Below are 22,863 nucleotides of genomic sequence, written 5' to 3' on the forward strand. Positions count from 1 at the left end.
TGACTAAAGTGATCGGGTGGTCAGGTTCGCTGACTTGGTCCATGCATGTCGTATTCCGATTGCGTGGATCGTGGCTCATGATATCGTTCACTGGATTGGCAGGTCCAGACTCGATTATTTACAGACAGCTGTTATATAGCTGGAATATAGCTGAGTGCAGCATTAAACAACAAACAAACAAACATGAGAGGCGACCTAATGGATCGGGTTGTCAGATTCTGTGACTTGTTTGAGGGCGTGTCAATGTATAACGATGGCATGGGTCATGCTCATAGTATTAATCACTGGATTGTCTGGTCCTGAGTTGATTATTTATAGGCTGCTGTTATATGGCTAGAATATTTTTGACTGCAGTGTTAAACAGTATAAACACAAACACATACACACGCACGCACGCACACACAGAAGATGTAATTAAATCATGGTGTGGCATGGGTGGCCCTGTTGTGTTAAGGTCACACACACGCAGAAGATGTAATTAAATCATGGTGTGGCATGGGTGGCCCTGTTGTGTTAAGGTCACACACACGCAGAAGATGTAAGGAAATCATGGTGTGGCATGGGTGGCCCTGCTGTGTTAAGGTCACACACACGCAGAAGATGTAATGAAATCATGGTGTGGCATGGGTGGCCCTGTTGTGTTAAGGTCACACACACGCAGAAGATGTAATTAAATCATGGTGTGGCATGGGTACCCACTGTTGTGTTAAGGTCACACACACGCAGAAGATGTAATTAAATCATGGTGTGGCATGGGTGGCCCTGTTGTGTTAAGGTCACACACACGCAGAAGATGTAATTAAATCATGGTGTGGCATGGGTGGCCCTGTTGTGTTAAGGTCACACACACGCAGAAGATGTAATGAAATTATGGTGTGGCATGGGTGGCCCTGTTGTGTTAAGGTCACACACACGCAGAAGATGTAATTAAATCATGGTGTGACATGGGTGGCCCTGTTGTGTTAAGGTCACACACACGCAGAAGATGTAATGAAATTATGGTGTGGCATAGGTGGCCCTGTTGTATTAAGGTCACACACATGCAGAAGATGTAATTAAATCATGGTGTGGCATGGCTACCCCCTGTTGTGTTAAGGTCACACACACGCAGAAGATGTAATTAAATCATGGTGTGGCATGGGTGGCCCTGTTGTGTTAAGGTCACACACACGCAGAAGATGTAATTAAATCATGGTGTGGCATGGGTACCCACTGTTGTGTTAAGGTCACACACCGCAGAAGATGTAATTAAATCATGGTGTGGCATGGGTGGCCCTGTTGTGTTAAGGTCACGCACACGCAGAAGATGTAATTAAATCATGGTGTGGCATGGGTGGCCCTGCTGTGTTAAGGTCACACACACGCAGAAGATGTAATGAAATCATGGTGTGGCATGGGTACCCCCTGTTGTGTTAAGGTCACACACACGCAGAAGATGTAATTAAATCATGGTGTGGCATAGGTGGCCCTGTTGTGTTAAGGTCACACACACGCAGAAGATGTAATTAAATCATGGTGTGGCATGGGTGGCCCTGTTGTGTTAAGGTCACACACACGCAGAAGATGTAATTAAATCATGGTGTGGCATGGGTGGCCCTGTTGTGTTAAGGTCACACACACGCAGAAGATGTAATTAAATCATGGTGTGGCATGGGTGGCCCTGTTGTGCTACGGTCACACACACGCAGAAGATGTAATTAAATCATGGTGTGGCATGGGTGGCCCTGTTGTGTTAAGGTTACACACACGCAGAAGATGTAATGAAATCATGGTGTGGCATGGGTAGCCCTGTTGTGTTAAGGGTCTCAATTTGTGTCTAGTGTGTCCAGATTTTCCCTGATCACGATCCTTGGTTTGGTTTTACCAAAATGCCAACATCTACGACACTCTGGGTATAGCCTAGTGACAAAGCATTTGCTTGGGAGCATTGGGCATCGCTTGAGCATTTTGGAGATTATTATTTTTTATGAAAACAACCAGACCTATCCCCCACCCAAATAATATCAAATGGTCATGATTACAAATTAATATTTGCTCCAGCTCGACGAGGAATCTCTGCGCTCCGGTACTCCAGGGTTGTCAGCCGAGGCAGTAGAGGAACTCCAGAACAAGATGAGGAAGATGGAGAAGAAGGTGGATCGGCTGGAGGAAGCACTGGACATCAAGGAAGAAGAAACAACGCAGCTCAGTAAGTCCAGACATCGGCAGAAAGTCAGTAGATCGTTGGGAGAAGGTCAGTAGATCGTTGGGAGAAAGTCAGTAGACTGTAGGGAGAAAATCAGTGACTGTAGAGAGAAAGTCAGTAGACTGTAGGGAGAAAGTCAGAAGACTGTAGAGAGAAAGTCACTAAACCATAAGGAGAAAGTCAGTAGACTGTAGGGAGAAAGTCGTTAGACTGTAGGGAGAAAGTCAGTAGATCGTTGGGAGAAAGTCAGTAGATTGTTTGGAGAAAGTCAGTAGATCGTTGGGAAAAAGTCAGTAGACTGTAGAGAGAAAGTCAATAGACTGTAGGGAGAAAGTCAGTAGACTGTAGGGAGAAAGTCAGTGACTGTAGGGAGAAAGTCAGTAGATCGTTTGGAGAAAGTCAGTAGACCATAGGGAGAAAGTCAGTAGACTGTAGGGAGAAAGTCAGTGACTGTAGGGAGAAAGTCAGTAGACTGTAGAGAGAGAGTCAGTAGACCGTAAGGAGAAAGTCAGTAGACTGGAGGGAGAAAGTCAGTAGACTGTAGGGAGAAAGTCAATAGACTGTAGGGAGAAAGTCAGTGACTGTAGGGAGAAAGTCAGTAGATTGTTGGGAGAAAGTCAGTAGACCATAGATAGAAAGTCAGTAGGCTCTTGGGAGAAAGTCAGTGACTGTAGGGAGAAAGTCAGTAGACTGTAGGGAGAAAGTCAGTAGACTGAAGGGAGAAAGTCAGTAGACTGAAGGGAGAAAGTCAGTAGACTGTAGGGAGAAAGTCAGTGACTGTAGGGAGAAAGTCAAAAGACTGTAGGGAGAAAGTCAGTAGACTGTAGAGAGAGAGTCAGTAGACTGTAGGAAGAAAGTCAGTAGACCGTTGGGAGAAAGTCAGTAGACCGTTGGGAGAAAGTCAGTAGACTGTAGGGAGAAAGTCAGTAGACTGTAGAGAGAGAGTCGGTAGACTGTAGAGAGAAAGTCAGTAGACCGTTGGGAGAATGTCAGTAGGCTTAAGCGAGAAAGTCAGTAGACCATAGGGAGTAAGTCAGTAGACTGAAGGGAGAAAGTCAGTAGATTGTTGGGAGAAAGTCAGTAGACTGTAGGGAGAAAGTCAGTAGACTGTAGGGAGAAAGTCAATAGATTGTAGGGAGAAGGTCAGTGACTGGAGAGAGAAAGTCAGTAGACCATAGGGAGAAAGTCAGTAGACTGAAGGGAGAAAGTCAGTAGATTGTTGGGAGAAAGTCAGTAGACTGTAGGGAGAAAGTCAGTAGACTGTATGGAGAAAGTCAATAGATTGTAGGGAGAAAGTCAGTAGACTGGAGAGTGAAAGTCAGTAGACTCTAGGGGGAAAGTCAGTAGACTGTAGGGAGAAAGTCAGTAGGCTCTTGGGAGAAAGTCAGGAGGCTCTAGGGAGAAAGTCAGTAGGCTTGAGAGAAAGTCAGTAGAATGTAAGGAGAAAGTCCGTGAGCTGTATTTGGTAGGGAGAAAGTCAATCGTCTCTAAGGAGAAAGTCAGTAGACTGTAGAGAAAAAAGTCAGTAGACTGTAGGGAGAAAGTCAGTAGACTGTAGGGAGAAAGTCAGTAGACTGTAGGGAGAAAGTCAGTAGACTGTAGGGAGAAAGTCAATAGATTGTAGGGAGAAAGTCAGTGACTGTAGAGAGAAAGTCAGTAGACTCTAGGGGGAAAGTCAGTAGGCTCTTGGGAGAAAGTCAGTAGGCTCTATGGAGAAAGTCAGTAGGCTGTATTCTGTAGTGAGAAAGTCAGTATTTTGAGTCAGTAGACTTTAGGGAGAAAGTGGCTAGGCTGTAGGGAGAGAGTCAGTAGGCTGAAGAGAGAAAGTCAGAAGGCTGTATTCTGTAGTGAGAAAGTCAGTATTCCAAGTCAGTAGATTTTGGGGAGAAAGTGGCTAGGCTGTAGGGAGAGAGTCAGTAGGCTGAAGAGAGAAAGTCAGTAGGCTGTATTCTGTAGAGAGAAAGTCAGTATTCTGAGTCAGTAGACTTTGGGGAGAAAGTGGCTAGGTTGTAGGGAGAGAGTCAGTAGGCTGAAGAGAGAAAGTCAGAAGGCTGTATTCTGTAGAGAGAAAGTCAGTATTCTGAGTCAGTAGACTTTGGGGAGAAAGTGGCTAGGCTGTAGGGAGAGAGTCAGTAGGCTGAAGAGAGAAAGTCAGTAGGCTGTATTCTGTAGAGAGAAAGTCAGTAGACTGTAGGGAGAAAGTCAGTAGACTTTGGGGAGAAAGTTAATAGATTGTAGGGAGAAAGTCAGTGACTGTAGAGAGAAAGTCAGTAGACTCTAGGGGGAAAGTCAGTAGGCTCTTGGGAGAAAGTCAGTAGGCTGTAGGGAGAAAGTCAGTAGGGTGTATTCTGTAGTGAGAAAGTCAGTATTCTGAGTCAGTAGACTTTGGGGAGAAAGTGGCTAGGCTGTAGGGAGAGAGTCAGTAGGCTGAAGAGAGAAAGTCAGTAGGCTGTATTCTGTAGAGGGAAAGTCAGTAGGTTGTAGGGAGAGTGCCGTTGAATTGGTTATGGGCTAACACTTTATCCACCTGTGAACGCAAGTTATGTTCCCTGTATCAGATAGGTTATACACTGCCAATAGACCCAACCCTTGTCCCTCTCTTACAGACAAGGAGGTGGAGACTCTTATGGAGCAGATGGAGAAACAGAGAATGTTGGTGGAGCAGGTGGGTGTCTTTTCGTAACATTTGACTATTAATATTGTATTTTGACCTTTAGTAGTAACATTTAGTTCTTTATTTGTAATATTTGACCTTAATTGCATATTTTTGTCCTTTTTTTAAACTTTGTATTTTTTGACCGAATGGCCGCCCATACAGGTGAGTGATTGGAGAAACATGCACTGTCTTCTATTATCTATCCATTCCACTATCATCTTTGCACTATCCTTGATCCACTATCATCTAGCCAATGATCTATCCACTATTTTTTATCATCTATCCTCTACAGTATCCTCTATCCTTGTCCACTATCCACTATTTACTATCTTGTTTATCTGTTTCCAATATTAACTCTCTAATATTCTGTATTCTGTATCCAACTGTTCTTAAACTTCATGCTCTATTTGTACTTAGCTGAAAGTTGTCAATGGAATTGATTGTTATTCATGCTTTTAATGCCTTGAGCCACGATTTTGCCTGATGGGGACTGGATCATGTGGCTGTGATATCGCTGGAATGCTGCCGACTGTCATTAAACAACATTCATGGCACATTGTGATCCTTGACATGACACATTGTGATCCTTGACCTGGCACATTGTGATCCTTGATGTGGCACATTGTGATCCTTGATGTACTTTGTGATTTATGACATGGCACATTGTGATTTTTGACATGGCACATTGTGATCCTTGATGTTGCACATTGTGATCCTTGATGTTGCACATTGTGATCCTTGATGTAGCACATTGTGATCCTTGATGTAGCATATTGTTATCCTTGATGTGGCATATTGTGATCCTTGATGTTGCACATTGTGATCCTTGATGTAGCACATTGTGATCCTTGACATAGCACATTGTGATCCTTGATGTGGCACATTGTGATCCTTGACATAGCACATTGTGATCCTTGATGTGGCACATTGTGATCCTTGACATAGCACATTGTGATCCTTGACAAGGCACATTGTGATCCTTGACATGGCACATTGTGGTCCTTGACATGGCACATTGTGATCCTTGATGTGGCACATTGTGAACCTTGAAATGAAACATTGTGATCGTGGATGTAGCACATTGTACTCCTTGATGGTGCACACTGTGCTCCTTGATGTTGCACATTGTGATCCTTGACCTGGCACATTGTGATCCTTGATGTGGCACATGGTGACCCTTGATGTAGCACATGGTGACCCTTGATGTTGCACATTGTGATCCTTGATGTTGCACATTGTGATCCTTGATGTAGCATATTGTGATCCTTGATGTGGCACATTGTGATACTTGACATAGCACATTGTGATCCTTGATGTGGCACATTGTGATCCTTGACATAGCACATTGTGATCCTTGACAAGGCACATTGTGATCCTTGACATGGCACATTGTGGTCCTTGACCTGGCACATTGTGATCCTTGATGTGGCACATTGTGATCCTTGATGTACTTTGTGATTTATGACATGGCACATTGTGATTTTTGACATGGCACATTGTGATCCTTGATGTTGCACATTGTGATCCTTGATGTTGCACATTGTGATCCTTGATGTAGCACATTGTGATCCTTGATGTAGCATATTGTTATCCTTGATGTGGCATATTGTGATCCTTGATGTTGCACATTGTGATCCTTGATGTAGCACATTGTGATCCTTGACATAGCACATTGTGATCCTTGATGTGGCACATTGTGATCCTTGACATAGCACATTGTGATCCTTGATGTGGCACATTGTGATCCTTGACATAGCACATTGTGATCCTTGACAAGGCACATTGTGATCCTTGACATGGCACATTGTGGTCCTTGACATGGCACATTGTGATCCTTGATGTGGCACATTGTGAACCTTGAAATGAAACATTGTGATCGTGGATGTAGCACATTGTACTCCTTGATGGTGCACACTGTGCTCCTTGATGTTGCACATTGTGATCCTTGACCTGGCACATTGTGATCCTTGATGTGGCACATGGTGACCCTTGATGTAGCACATGGTGACCCTTGATGTTGCACATTGTGATCCTTGATGTTGCACATTGTGATCCTTGATGTAGCATATTGTGATCCTTGATGTGGCACATTGTGATACTTGACATAGCACATTGTGATCCTTGATGTGGCACATTGTGATCCTTGACATAGCACATTGTGATCCTTGACAAGGCACATTGTGATCCTTGACATGGCACATTGTGGTCCTTGACATGGCACATTGTGATCCTTGATGTGGCACATTGTGAACCTTGAAATGAAACATTGTGATCGTGGATGTAGCACATTGTGATCCTTGATGTAGCACATGGTGATCCTTGACATGGCACATTGTGATTCTTGACCTGGCACATTGTGATCCTTGACCTGGCTCATTATGATCCTTGATATGACACATTGTGATCCTTGTTAGTGAATATCTTATGATTAATTTAACGTCTCCTTTTTCTCATTTCAGTTGAAACATGAAAAGAATGAAATGAAAGCATTCTCTGAGCAAGACAAGGCATCGTCCAAACGGATGGTGAGTGTTTGTTTGCTGTTCAGATATAGCTTTCCCTTAGCTGAACTTTCTCCTCTATTCAGTATTGTAAATTTATCACTTTGTTCACAGGAATGTAGCGACAGTGCAGTAGGAAGTAATTAATAAATTTTGATGAGGATGTTGCATGCAAACAAATTTTAATATTTGGCTGAACAATTTGATTATATGATTTTCTTCTTGTCAACTGACACTTTATGTATACTTAGTTAACTCTGTTCATGTATTTCCGTTGTACTATCAACTACTATCTTCTCATATTTGATTTGTCTGTTTGTAATATTATTGACTGTAATATTGTACCTTCTTGACCACAGGCTGATGAACTGGTAATATACATGTCCTGCTTGAGTGTGTGCATTAGGAGGGGTAAAAAGGCCAACATTTTACCAATTTGTTGTAGAAGAAATAGTCAAATTCCTTTAAAGCCCTTGGACAATTTTGAGATAAAATGTGTATCTATGATGTACATTATTTAGGAAGTCAATTATGACTAATAATGAAAACAGTTTGATAACATTTGGAAATATGTGGCCATGTGACGTACTGGTAATTGACATATTTGGTGACCCTCCTTTCATAAAATATCCTAATGCCATGATGGGTAAAGTGAGCGCTCCCTGCTTAACATCAACACTTATCCAGTCTCCTAGATGTTTTCAACCTCTTTCATTCACAGTTAGTGGTTTAATTTATTTACCTAATTGTGTCCAAACCTATGGAGCTAAATGTCTAATGACTGATTACACCATGTTTTCCGCCATTTTCACCAGGTCCATGTTCTCCACCAATCAGAAAGCTTGTTACATGGGACAGTTTAACTTGAAATAAGTTGCTTGTAAGGGTCTTCCCAGTTACTTTCCCGCTAAGTTCCCACTTAGTTCCCACTTAGTTCTCACTTGGTGAAGGCTGGGGTGCTGATTATGTTGAATACTCTATTTCAGTTTAATTAATTTCGGATTGTTTTGTGTACATGAATATGTAGTATCTCTTGTCACATCCTGTCGAGGGGAGAATTTTTAGGGAAAGCACAACAAATAAATGTTGGCCTGGTATGGTGTATTGTGTTGACAGAAGTGAACACAAATCACATCGTGTGTGTTGTATGTATTTACACCTATATATAATCATGCTAATTATGTGTGTCTTGCATTGTTGTCACGCGTTGTCATCAGTTGTGTTCTTGCACCAAACACTCCCCTAAAAAATGAAATACACTGTCTTGGAATCATTTTAACAATATAGGCGACCCGTGAAGGTCCGGGGTAGAATAGGTCTTCAGCAACCCATTCTTGCCATGAAAGGCGACTATGCTTGTCGTAAGAGGCGACTAACGGGATCGGTAGGTCAGGCTCGCTGACTTGGTTGATGCATGTCATTGTATTCTGATTGATGCTCATTATATCAATCACTGGATTGTCTGGTTCAGACTCGATTATTTACGGATCGCTGTCACATAGCTGGAATATTGCTGAGTGCGGCGTTAAACAACAAACAAACTTTATGTTTTTGATTATGAAACCTACATGAATGAATCCAAACATTTTACTTATATTTTTGTTCGGTCAGTTCAAATGAAGTTTCTGCTGTACTGCAAGCAATCTGCCAGTGTGTTTCTCTGTACTAAGTCAAAAATCATTTATCAAAAGTTACATTCCTCAAATAAATATGACAACTGTATTGGACACACATCATTGAAAATATTTTTGTATCACTGACTAATCATATTTAAACGATGTACCCCTACAGCAATATTGGCATGTAAGCATTAATATCGCACCCTAAAGTGTTTGATTTGACTACAACCCTAATCATAATCATAACTTGACTTCAGCTGGGATCGGGTGTGAGTTGACTAATTGAACACTCTCACTGCCGAGTCTTGTTTGGACACTTCCTTCCTTCACCCTGCATGTTGCTTCTCTCTGTCTGTGATGATTCGTCACATCTTGCACAGTCCTTTCAGCAATTTATATGCATTTCTCATCCATTTCATTCTTATTTAGATAAACATATGTCATGAAAAGGTTTAGTGAATGACCATTTGATATTCTGGGCGGGGCCTGGGATTTTGTTTGCAGATTAGATATTTTTTCATGGGCAGCTGTAAAACCAGATATTTGGTAAATGAAAACTATAAGCCTGAATATTTTGAAGAAAAACACCTTGCAACAATGTAGTTTCATCCATGACTGTCTGTCCATCTGACTGTCCATCAATGACTGTCCATCCATGACTGTCTGTCAATCTGTGTGTCTGACCATGACTGACTGTCAGTAGACTGCACTGAGTCAGTGTGTCACTATTCTCCGTATCACCCTCCACACCAGGCCTGTATCCTGGCAACAATAGATCCTGCTTCTGCATGGAATGACATTGCATGGAAATGCTTTTGTGTGCATTCATATAATATAACAAAATGTACAAAATGTATTCAACCTCATTTAATGATTCATGATTAATGAGAGGGTAATGTAATATTTTCTTTCTTGATCATTCCGGCCCCTTTGGCTCAGGGTTTGTCGTAAGGGTGACTGAAATGAAGATCTGTTTGTCACAGTGGCTGATGATTGAGCTGATAAGTTATCACAAGCACTGTTTGACGTTCTGTTATACTACATTGGGTATTCCAGGTTAGGATTAGTCCTTGGCAACCTTTGACTGTCGTTAGAGGTGACTAAATGGATCGTGTAGTCAGCCTCCAAGGTGACTTGGTGGACCTGGTTGTGTCATCGTACCCTGCCGGCATGGGTTGTTGTTCATCAAGATGTCAACACGCTTGTTGACGGGGAATTGGCTCTTGGGGGAATCAAGGACAAAATCGACACAACTGTCCTGAAACGCTTTATGCACAACATGTAAACAATAAACAACAAATACACAATGAGCGGAATACCTGCTCTGACAACACAAACACAGCAATGAGCGGACCTTCCAGCTCAGGCATGAGGTGAGCGGAGCTCCAGCTCAACCTCAGGACGTTTCCTACGAGCCGCACATCCTGCTCGAGGTCGTCCCCACACCAGCACTCAGAATACCAAGCTTGACTAACACCATAACAGTGTAATGGTAACACGCTCTGGACATAGGACTTCTAGGGGGGATGAACCGACACAGCTCAGGGGATGATCAATTAAGGCAATAAATGTCATACTATAAATAACAATAATTAACGGGAAGTGATATACTTGCCCAGGTTGGCTGTCAGTCAATATACAATGAAATGTTGGTGAGGATTAACAACGGGGATTAGCGCCTAATACATAATGACAATTAAGTTATGGAGACATGCACATGTCATGGCTACAGGGTAATTAGCCTTTGGAATCAAATGTTTTTCAGACAATGGTAGTCATAAATCAGTCGCTATGACAAATCACTGGTTTGTCTGGCCCAGACTCGATTATTTACAGGCTGCCATGCTACAGCTGGAATATTGCTGATTGTGGTGTAAAGTAACAAAAAAGCACAAACGTTTGTCATGATAATGTGTATGTGTTTCGTTTAATGCAGCACTCAGCAATATTCCAACCTTCGGCCTTTAATAATTAAGTCTGGACCAGACAATCCAGTGATTGATACTGTTACCATGCCGCCATCAGGGTACGATGACACACCATCAACCAAATCCCCGTGTCTGACCAACCACTGACCACCCAGATCATTGTCTCCTTGTACGACCATCACAAGTCGCTGGGGACCAATTCTAACTTAGGAATCCCCCGGGGTTGTGACGACAATACCCAATTGGGATGGATCAATGTTCACGCCGTGACCACCGGTTTATATGCTCCAGTCTGATCTGTGCTGACTTCAGTGGAGTGCCTGTAATGTACTGATGATGTAGGCCTCTCACTAACACTTTATCATGTATATATGGAGTGGTGATCCTGCTTGCATGGCAAGGGCGGGGTATCTCATTAACACTGCCTCTGTGTCACATCGACAGCTTTTGCTTTTGGTGTGTTTTTGTATGTCATGGAATACGATCAGTATAATGACCTATGTAATATCTTGTTTGCTGTCCTCATAATAGAGATTGATCAAGATTTGAGTTTCAGATTTAATAACATTGAATCAAAGAATACCAATCTTCAATCTAATTCCAATCAGATCTTAGTTCTCGCTAGCTCTAAACTATCATCTGAGGACATCCCATTACAGGACACATCAGAACGACCTTTCATCTGACCAATCAGAGTGTTGCTTAGCATATCCGGGAAGTGGCAGTCGGAATGTGTTTTCTAATCATACAATCTCGGAAAGGTTAACATGATGTATTCCGAACGACAGTCATGAGCTGTATGTCTTCAATTCACTTCAATGGAATAAACATTTGAAACGGAAGAGACTTCCCGTAGCGCATGTGGAGTACTGGAATGCAACCTCAGCCATCTTTTGGACAGAATTAACTTTTGTTATTTTGAATCGATACTTTTCAAAGCGCAGTCTGGAATGGAAGCCACCGGATTGAAACTAGTCAGGTAGAACACAAGAAAGCTGCTTTCTGATTGGCTAATGTCGACTTCTTGTGAGTCATTTCATTGGTGGGTCAAAGTTTGCAAAATGTTGTTCTGATGTGACCCGTCATGGGAAGTCCGCAGATCTTCGTGTAGGTGTAGCAAGCACTAAGAACTGATTTGAATGAGATTGAAGTGGATTACAACTGTTGCAATCAACATTTGTGTTTTAAATTAAATTACAAGAAAATAACATATTTCTAATTTCTTTGGATCTATTCATTTTAGACGAGATAGTAACCAGATTGATACATTGACTGATAAATGTATGTAACAGCACTGTTACTTTGCCTGTGTGACTGGCTCCATCACTGTTCATTAGTCTGTGACTGGATCTATCACTGTTGGGGAGCCTGATTTACTGGCTCCACATTGTTGGGGAGCCTGTGTGACTGGCTCCACATTGTTGGGGAGTCCATGTGACTGGCTCCATCACTGCTGGGGAAGCTGTGTGACTGGCTCCATCACTGTTGGGGAACCTGTGTGACTGGATCCAGCACTGTTGGGGAACCTGTGTGACTGGCTCCACATTGTTGGGGAGCCTGTGTGACTGGATCTATCACTGTTGGGGAAGCTGTGTGACTGGCTCCATCACTGTTGGGGAGCCTGTGTGACTGGATCTATCACTGTTGGGGAACCTGTGTGACTGGCTCCAGCACTGTTGGGGAGCCTGTGTGACTGGATCTATCACTGTTGGGGAGCCTGTTTGACTGGCTCCACACTGTTGGGGAGTCCATGTGACTGGCTCCACACTGTTGGGGAGCCTGTGTGACTGGCTCTACACTGTTGGGGAGCCTGTGCCTCAGTGTATGTTTTCTGTGCAGCTGGACAAGCAGAAGCAGGACATGCAGAAGATGATGGAAGAGCAGATCAGGCTGGCCAAAGAGGAGGTGAGATTTCATAGCCTTGCTTTTACAGGTCGCCATATACGCAGGTGCCTGCCATTACCATTACCATTATTTGGCACAATAGTTACAATTTTAAGTCTAAAAATATGCTATTTTGGTTGTTCTCACCCAAAATTATGATTTTTGCAAAAAAGTCACAAATTAATCACATGCATGAAATATCATGGACAGCAAATTGTTAATGCGTCGGTGACTTCAAGCAATTTACATGAAATTACGCTTTTTTACCCCACTAATTTCTCCAAGCTTCAAATACATGTAATGATAATATATTATAACATTATATATGCATGTTAATGAAGCATAGGTGCAAATAATTTACATTACGAGTCTTTTGGGCCGCATGTCTGTTTAAATCATGACATTCATCAAAATTGTAGATTTGGTTTTTCACGTTATTGACTTTTCTATTCTGTTAAGAATGTTAAGAATAAACTAAATGTTCAGAAACAGCAGTTGTAGAGAAAGTAGTTTGTGTTGCCACAGAAGTTGTAGAGAAAGTAGTTTGTGCTGCCATAGAAACAGAAGTTGTAGAGAAAGTAGTTTGTGTTGCCACAGAAACAGAAGTTGTAGAGAAAGTAGTTTGAATGGCAACAGAAGTTGTAGAGAAAGTAGTTTGTGTTGCCATAGAAACAGAAGTTGTAGAGAAAGTAGTTTGTGGTGCCATAGAAACAGAAGTTGTAGAGAAAGTAGTTTGTTTTGTTACAGAAACAGAAGTTGTAGAGAAAGTAGTTTGTGTTGCCACAGAAGTTGTAGAGAAAGTAGTTTGTGCTGCCATAGAAACAGAAGTTGTAGAGAAAGTAGTTTGTGTTGCCACAGAAACAGAAGTTGTAGAGAAAGTAGTTTGAATGGCAACAGAAGTTGTGAGAAAGTAGTTTGTGTTGCCATAGAAACAGAAGTTGTAGAGAAAGTAGTTTGTGGTGCCATAGAAACAGAAGTTGTAGAGAAAGTAGTTTGTGTTGCCACGGAAACAGTAGTTGTAGAGAAAGTAGTTTGTGTTGCCACAGAAACAGAAGTTGTTGAGAAAGTAGCTTATGTTGGCACAAAAACAAGAAGTTTGAGAATGTAGTTTATTTTGCTACAGAAACAGCAGTTAATTACCATGTGTGTTGGCACAGAAACAGCAGTTAAGTACCTTGTGTGTTGCCACAGAAACAGCAGTTTAGTACCTTGTGTGTTGCCACAGAAACAGCAGTTAAGTACCTTGTGTGTTGCCACAGAAACAGCAGTTAAGTACCTTGTGTGTTGCCACAGAAACAGCAGTTTAGTACCTTGTGTGTTGCCACAGAAACAGCAGTTAAGTACCTTGTGTCTTGACACAGAAACAGCAGTTTAGTACCTTGTGTGTTGCCACAGAAACAACAGTTTAGTACCTTGTGTGTTGCCACAGAAACAGCAGTTAAGTACCTTGTGTGTTGCCACAGAAACAACAGTTTAGTACCTTGTGTGTTGCCACAGAAACAGCAGTTTAGTACCTTGTGTGTTGCCACAGAAACAGCAGTTTAGTACCTTGTGTGTTGCCACAGAAACAGCAGTTGAGTACCTTGTGTGTTGCCAGGCTCTTAGAGAGGCAAGGAAGGTGAAACCAGGATCCCTGGAAGCGGACAAGGAAAAGATCAAGCTGCTCACAGACCAGAAGAAGATGCTCGAGGAATCGCTTGCGCGGGTATGTATCATGGACGTCTGACAACCTTCATCTTTCATTCCATGTTTTAAAGTTGCACATGTGGACCCAGCCATGTCTTGTATTCAGGAAAGTCACTACATTGACCTTGACATTCAGACAAGTCCAGGGTTACATTAGTGTTGAAACTAATATCCCACATAGATGTTGGTGGTCTTGGGGCCTTGACAATACAAGTCGGTCTGAGGCCCACAGTTCTGTTTACCAATGAAAAATGTGTATTGTCTATAATGTTTGAGTGATTACTCTCATCCCCTGAGCGGGTATATCAATCTGAGGGTGAGGGGTAACTGTGTTTCTGTTGACCAGTGTAGTTAGATTTAGAGAGACTGACAGGCTAATATTGGATTGGAGCTGCGACGATCTGTGTATGTAGGTACACCTGCATTGTCCCTTCTGTGGATATTCAGCTAAGGATTAATAAAGATGGTTACTGTGACTAATGCATAACTAGAGAGGAGACTGTCGGCATGTATTTCCTGTGATAGTGATGTGACGCGTGTACTGTAAATCTGGAAAGGTTTGCGAGCAGGAAAGTACGCGAAAACTGCGAGGGACACACACTTGGAATAGTTTCATGACATAGTTACTTTTGCAGACCAACAAGAAACAAAAGACATAATGAGGGAGATTTCTTGAATTCACTTCCACACATTGTCAAACGAGGCACTACATGATTAAACAAGTAATCCCTCACATCCGGTGTTTGGCTAATTACACATTGTCACTTAGTGTCAACGGTCTAATTTGTCTAATTTCACGAAACTGCCACATCTCATCAAGTTTTTCAGTAACATCAGTAGTCCAGTCAGTCTATTGTCAGATAAACATGCTCCTCCAACCTACAACAGCACATGCATCTATAGTTTAAAAATCACTGACTGACACTGAGTTACCATTTAATCATGCCGCTGCCTACTTATGAAATATAACACCTGCAAAAGTAGCTTTGATATTTGGTAACCTTAATAGTGTATTGCTAAACTTTCCAGACGCAGTGAAGTCTATTGTTAGCCACTCGCAGTAATTTCATGGTGCCAAACTTTCCAGATTAATAGTACTTTAACATAGACTTGCAGTAGCTGGAGCTGTACTATAGGGCGGTCGGGTAGCCTAGTGGTTAAAGCAGGGGTCCGGAAACCGTCATATGCGCCGGACATGTCCGATTGGGAATCTCAAATGTCCGGTCTAAAATATTGCTTACCGGACATTTAAATTTTTCTGTCCGGACATTTTAAAAAGTATTGTCCGGACATTCTTAAATTTTGACCGGACATGATCAACAGTTAGGACTGAGCAATTTCTGTCTGCAGTTGTAACACAATGAAGATTATCTACACTGACAAGCTTTGTTTGTTTTGATTGCTGTAAATACATCGTACCTAGAACATGTAGAATGATAGTCCAATCAGTCAATCACTGTAATAGGCAATAAACTGAGTTGACACTGATTAATCGAGGATTTATTACTGAGAACATCTTGTTAATTTGAGTAAAATGTGTTTACAACTGTACATAAATACCTTGCATCATCGATGTACCTCATTATCCTCACAATGCTACGATACGTAACCTCAGTCAAGAAGCGAAAGCGTGACGACAGCCAGTCGACCGATGCAGATCAGTCGAGCGGATCTGCCAAACCCTCAAAGTCTGAAGGATCATTTTGTAAGTCGTGGCTAACGACTTTCACTTGGTTGACATACAACGAGGATTTGCAGATTTTATTGTTTTCAGTAGCTAGTCGTATATTGAATCTTGATTGACCGCCATTTTGCTTTCTGTGACGATCGATATCAAATTTTTTTATGGTCAATAATTAAGTACAGATGAAAAAGTATTCAAATAACTACTGCTATCAACGATAGTTTAGGATTTATGATAATATTATCTGTCTTGTTTTTAAATAATCTTTAGTTTAAAAAAAACACTTTTCCCGTGAGGTCACGTGATAACCAAATATGGGATAATTGTCTCGATCCAAATGTTACAACGTGCACACTCTAGCAGACTCATGAATATCAATTAGACCGTTCACAACGTTGACAGATCGTTATTATAACAGAAACAAACATATGTTTTCCATATATATCTAAAATGATATTATTTGTTATTAATTGTCCAGTGAATTAAACAATTTAAATTGAAACAATTCATAATTCATCATATTATGAATACGTAACAACTTGTAATTTGTGTGTAAGAAGTCGTACTAAAACACGCTGTTTGAAAGGGGCGTGGCATAAATGTAAATGTCCGATTGGGATTTAAAATTTTCCGGACCCCTGGGTTAAAGCGTTCGCTCGTCACGGCGAATACCTGGGTTCGATTCCCGATATGGGTACAATGTGTGAAGCCCAGTTCTGGTGTCCCCCGCCGTGATATTGCTGGAATATTGCTAAAAGTGGCGTAAAATCATACTCACTCACTCACTCACTCACTCACACACTCACTGTAATATAGTTACCCAATGGATTCCCCTGAAGCCTATGCTGGCCGTAAGAGGCGCCTACATGGATCAGTGGTCAGGATCAATGGCTCGGTTGTCAGTGTGTCATTGGCCCTGATGACGTGGATAGCAGCTCACAATATCAATCACTGGATTTTCTGGTCCAGATTTGATTATATATAGGCTGCTGTCAATTTGCTGCTGTGTGTGGTGTTAAACAACAGACAAATGAACTAATATATATATTAAGTGGGTCCAGGTTTGCAGTTGGGATATAATTTTAAAAATTAGCTCTACACCTAATTCGTGAAGATATTGTATCCATAGTTTTTCACTGATGGCTGTTCAGTGTAATTGACTAATTGGGATTAAACCTAGTGGGGATTCTGGATTAGAATCGATCTACTGCAACCAGTGTTTGTCAGAGGCGACTAAATGGATTGGGTGGTAGATTGCGTGTCCTCATGCCTGGGTGACATGGATCAATGAGTAAAATAGTCTCAACATGCTGGCCAGGTGGGCTAGCTAGCCATCAGAGTTACTAGCCAGGGCCCCGTTCCAAAAAGCGATCATAACTACAATCAATCTTAGAGACTTACATCGATTCTAAAATTGTCTTAGCTAAAGTTTACAACTGTTCCACAAAGCGATCTTAGGGTGATTGTAACTTTACAAGTTCTTAAGTAGCCGATCTTAACAAAGATCGGAATCTTCAGCCATAAAGATACGAAATTTTCCCTTGGAGTGGCCTCCCTTGGTCATGTTTAGCAGACGACGCATTTCCTTGCACACCATAATAAAAGTCGCCATCTTTGTTGTTATGGTACAATATTTAAGATCGAGGGCCCACAAAGCCCAGGGCCCCGTTCCACAAAGCGATCTTAGGGCTAAGTTGATTGTAACTCACTAAGTATGCGATCTTAAATTTTTTTTTACATTCGGCCGCCCGTTCCACGAAGCAATCTTAACTAAGAGAGTTGTAAGTTAAGATCAAAATGGTAAGTTGCTCCGGACCATTTTAGGATCGCTAAAATCGATCTTAAATATTGTACCATAACAACAAAGATGGCAACTTTTATTATGATGTGCAAGGAAATGGACCGTGTCTTACACAAAGAAAGGGTTTTTAGATATATTCATTATTTCAAAGGTATGGTGCATGATGGAGTACGTATGTTGACTTACTATTATATCAGATAACATTCTGACAGTCCACAGCTCACTTACTTGTTAGCGATGTCCTCCCATATGCTGCCTTTCAGCTTATTGGTGACAGTAGAGCTGAATGAAGAATTCAATGTCATGTGGTGAACAGCCACCTCATCAACAAGGACAGCGATCTTGCTTGCTGTAAAATTGCTGCGACGAACGCGTCTCATGCCGACAGAGGTCTGCGATTCGGCCATATTTCGACAATGCGTCATCTGCTAAACATGACCAAGGGAGGCCACTCTTAGGGAAACTTTCCTATCTTCATGGCTGAAGATTCTGATCTTTGTTAAGATCAGCTACTTCAGAACTTGTAAAGTTACAATCACCCTAAGATCGCTTTGTGGAACGGGCGTAAACTTAAGCTAAGACGATTTTATAATCGATGTAAGTCACAAAGATTGATTGTAGCTACGATCGCTTTGTGGAACGGGACCCAGGTTCTAATTCCACCATCTGACGCTAACCACAGTTTTTATTTTTCAAGACATTCTGCGAAGTTATCTGTAAAGTAAGCCCAAATTGCAAATCATTCATTTAATATTATGAAGGGTTAACTCTGATCTCAATTTGTTCTAGATATTGATTTGATTATTGATGGTCATATTGATCTACAGAAATTGAAATTACTTTTTTTTATCAACTAAGAGGTGTCCATAAAAAAATCACTGTTAAAAGTTCAGTAGCCAGTCAGGTGAGGGACATTTCAGAATCTCTAACCCATTCGAAATTCTGCTTGCCACAGACTAGTGGGCAGGCAGCTATTTCTCACACTGGCGTTGATTGTTCATGAACCACTTGTTTGTCTGGTGCAGATTTGCCACTATTATGTAGCTTGAATACTTCTAAGTGAGACTGCCTCTGTGGTCTAGTGGTAGAGCGTCCGCCCGGAGAGCGGAAGGTCTGGGGTTTGATCCCCGGCCGCGTCATACCTAAAGACATTAAAAGATGGTACTTGTTGTTACCCTGTCTGGCACTCGGCATTAAGGGGTTAAAGCAAGGACTGGTCGGCTCGGAGTCAGTATACTGTGTCTGATTGGGGTATTCATGTTAAACTGTGGCATGGTATCTCAGTGGGCTAGCACTATAAATCGGCATCAGTCCGGACTAGTACAAGCAGCAACACAAACACACACACATACATGCACGTCGCTATAGAAGTGCAATAATCTTGGACGCGACGTTAAACCCAATTTCACCTCACCTCACTTCTAAGTGAAGCGTTAAAAAAACAGAAAGCCAAACCACTGACTGTGATGGTGCTGTCTGTGTTGCAGGAGAAGGCGAAGAACGCCAACGCCAACCAGGAGTCGGCGGACACGGAAAAGCTGAAGAAGAGTGAACAGAGGATGCGAGAGGAAGTACTGAGGTCAGTAGGACATGAACCAATCAGTACTTAGGTCTGTTGGACATGAACCCATCAGTACTGAGCTCAGTAGGACACAACCAATCAGTACTGAGCTCAGTAGGACACAACCAATCAGTACTGAGCTCAGTAGGACACAACCAATCAGTACTGAGCTCAGTAGGACACAACCAATTAGTACTGAGGTCAGTAGGACACAACCAATTAGTACTGAGGTCAGTAGGACATGAACCAATCAGTACTGAGGTCAGTAGGACATGAACCAATCAGTACTGAGGTCAGTAGGACATGAACCAATCAGTACTGAGGTCAGTAGGACATGAACCAATCAGTACTGAGGTCTGTAGGACATGAACCAATCGGTACTGAGGTCAGTAGGACATGAACCAATCAGTACTGAGGTCAGTAGGACATGAACCAATCAGTACTTAGGTCTGTAGGACATGAACCAATCAGTACTGAGGTCAGTAGGTCATGAACCAATCAGTACTTAGGTCTGTAGGACATGAACCAATCAGTACTGAGGTCAGTAAGACATGAACCAATCAGTACTGAGCTCAGTAGGACACAACCAAACAGTACTGAACTCAGTAGGACACAACCAATCAGTACCGAGCTCAGTAGGACACAACCAATCAGTACTGAGCTCAGTAGGACACAACCAATCAGTACTGAACTCGGTAGGACACAACCAATCAGTACTGAACTCAGTAGGACACAACCAATCAGTACTGAACTCAGTAGGACACAACTAATCAGTACTGAGCTCAGTAGGACACAACCAATCAGTACTGAGCTCAGTAGGACACAACCAATTAGTACTGAGGTCAGTAGGACATGAACCAATCAGTACTTAGGTCTGTAGGACATGAACCAATCAGTACTGAGCTCAGTAGGACATGAACCCATCAGTACTGAGCTCAGTAGGACACAACCAATCAGTACTGAGCTCAGTAGGACACAACCAATCAGAACTGAACTCGGTAGGACACAACCAATCAGTACTGAGCTCAGTAGGACACAACCAATTAGTACTGAGGTCAGTAGGACATGAACCAATCAGTACTGAGCTCAGTAGGACACAACCAATTAGTACTGAGGTCAGTAGGACATGAACCAATCAGTACTGAGGTCAGTAGGACATGAACCAATCAGTACTGAGGTCTGTAGGACATGAACCAATCAGTACTGAGGTCAGTAGGACATGAACCAATCAGTACTGAGTTCAGTAGGACATGAACCAATCAGTACTGAGTTCAGTACCTCACACACCAATCAGTACTGAGGTATATTTGCATATTTCAGTTTATTTAATGCATATTTTACGCGAATACGCCGCTTATCTTGAGCTCCCAGATTAACTATAACATGAAAGAATCAGGTGTTCTTTAACTTCTTTTGAGTAGTGTAGTGAAAATAATTTCATTGATAGCCATGCCATGTTTGTACATGTTGTTTCAGGTTGAAGAAAGAGATAGAACGCATTCACAGAACATGGGAGAAGAAGTTTGCCATCTTACAACAGAGGTGAGTGTGTAGTGTTGTATGCATCTCTTCTTGTCTGTGTGCTGCAGAGCACACTACTTGGGGACCGGTCATTATTATAGGGTGGGATGGGTCAGGGTGGGTCAGAGGGAACCAGGGGAGGGTCATCAAAAATGATGACAGTCTCTTGAGGGAGGGTCTTAAAATATAATCCCCATATTTGGGGAAAGTCATGAAAATGTACAAAGACCTGGGAGGGTGTTCCAAAAATATGAAAAGCATCTAGGAAGGGCAATTATTTTTAGTACATAAGTGCATATAGAATCTCTGATTCACCTCTGTAATAAATGACCGGTCCCTTTTACAGAGTGAGTGAGTGAGTTGGGTTTAACGCCACTTTTAACAATATTCCCAATATATCATGGCGTGTCAGCTTAATGTGGTAGGAAAGTCCAAAGTGATGCAGGTCTCAAATGTTTACCACTTTGGTGAAACCCACGAGCATGGGTATGGTGCTGATAAACCTAGAAACCTGATCAGGTCGAACTGGGATTCGAACTCACTATAAGTTTCTTGTGTGCCCAAAGGGTGCAACTCTGCACAGATAACTTAGACAGAGAGTGACAGGCCCAATGGCGGTGTTGTAAAGAGCCCACATCATTTTTGGATTAGAAACATTAACAGGAACAATTTAAAAAATCCAAATGCAGTTATGCAGACTGTAACACACTGTAAGTTTTGTTCGGTTGTCCTGAAGTTCACATTTTACCCTGAAAGAAGGATGTACTCGCACTCATGCTCCTGGTGTCTCCTTCAGCTTGCACGCCCTCAAGGATGAGAGTTACCTGCGCCAGACGATGCAGAGGCAGGCTGCAACCCTCCATCAGGCCTCCGTCAGCTACTCCGTGAGTATACGTTATAGTGTGCCAGCAATCTCAGTAAAATCAGATTTTAGTTCTCGCTACCGCTAATCAAAGATCTGAGGATATCCCATTACGGGTCAAGTCAGACTGACCTTGTGCGAGCTTTGACTGACCCATGGAATGACCAATCAGAAGGCAGCTTTCTCGTGCTTTACGGCACTTATTTCAAATTGGAAACTACGCTTCGAAACATATTTTGACAAAAATTTGAAACCTGAACAAAAAAACATACTGGAACGGCTAATAGATGGTCTAGATTGTAAGGATTCAGTGGTTAAACCCATATCTATTGTTCGGAATACCCCATGTTAAAGTTTTCGAGGTTGCATGATTAGAAATCACATTTCGACTGTCACTTTCATAATTTGGTAAGCGACACTCTGATTGGTCAGATGAAAGGTCGTTTTGACGTGACCCCTTGTGCGATATCTTCAGATCTTTGTTAAGCGGTAGCGAGAACTAAGGTCTGATTTTAATGAGATTGAGTGTGCCAGCTGTACATCCCTGTAAGAATCCTGCCCTCAAAGTATTTCCCCTAATGTGCTAATGTTTACGTTTATACCTCCATAAATGCCAAAACATTTAATTAAGTCAATGTTATAAATAAATAAGTTGACAATGATAACATTGCAGACTTCTTTATTAATCATAAAAAAAATAAAATATGTAGACACCAATGCAAAACCAGTGACCTGGTTCAGCGCAGTAATCCACCCCTTGCCCCACCCACCCTATTATCATCCAATCAGGGAGTAGTATTTGCTTGTGGGCGTGGCCTATTTTATAAAAGCCAAAAGGATTTGCTTGGTTAGCCAATCCAGTGCCATGGCCTCACTTGCTATATATGTATTTCCAGGTGGACACTCCAGTAGGAATCGTGCCCACAAAGACTCCAGTCAGTTCCAGGAAACACCCACTGGTGAGTGAGACTCGCG

General features: G+C 42.0%; 1 protein-coding gene across 1 annotated transcript in view; it reads left to right on the forward strand.

Moving 5' to 3' along the window:
- Nucleotides 1-22,863, forward strand: part of LOC139464934 (uncharacterized protein C10orf67, mitochondrial-like) — a 40,301-nt gene that overhangs the window by 12,309 nt on the left and 5,129 nt on the right. The window contains exons 7-15 of the mRNA XM_071246537.1: nt 2,041-2,188; nt 4,792-4,850; nt 7,301-7,366; nt 12,729-12,794; nt 14,371-14,478; nt 19,432-19,523; nt 20,982-21,047; nt 21,823-21,910; nt 22,785-22,847. Of these exons, the coding sequence (XP_071102638.1) occupies nt 2,041-2,188; nt 4,792-4,850; nt 7,301-7,366; nt 12,729-12,794; nt 14,371-14,478; nt 19,432-19,523; nt 20,982-21,047; nt 21,823-21,910; nt 22,785-22,847 (756 nt within the window). The remainder of the gene's footprint in view (nt 1-2,040; nt 2,189-4,791; nt 4,851-7,300; nt 7,367-12,728; nt 12,795-14,370; nt 14,479-19,431; nt 19,524-20,981; nt 21,048-21,822; nt 21,911-22,784; nt 22,848-22,863) is intronic.

Source organism: Haliotis cracherodii, unplaced genomic scaffold (genome assembly GCF_022045235.1).
Source record: "Haliotis cracherodii isolate W230 unplaced genomic scaffold, xgHalCrac1.p SCAF_17, whole genome shotgun sequence".
Classification (NCBI taxonomy): domain Eukaryota; kingdom Metazoa; phylum Mollusca; class Gastropoda; order Lepetellida; family Haliotidae; genus Haliotis; species Haliotis cracherodii.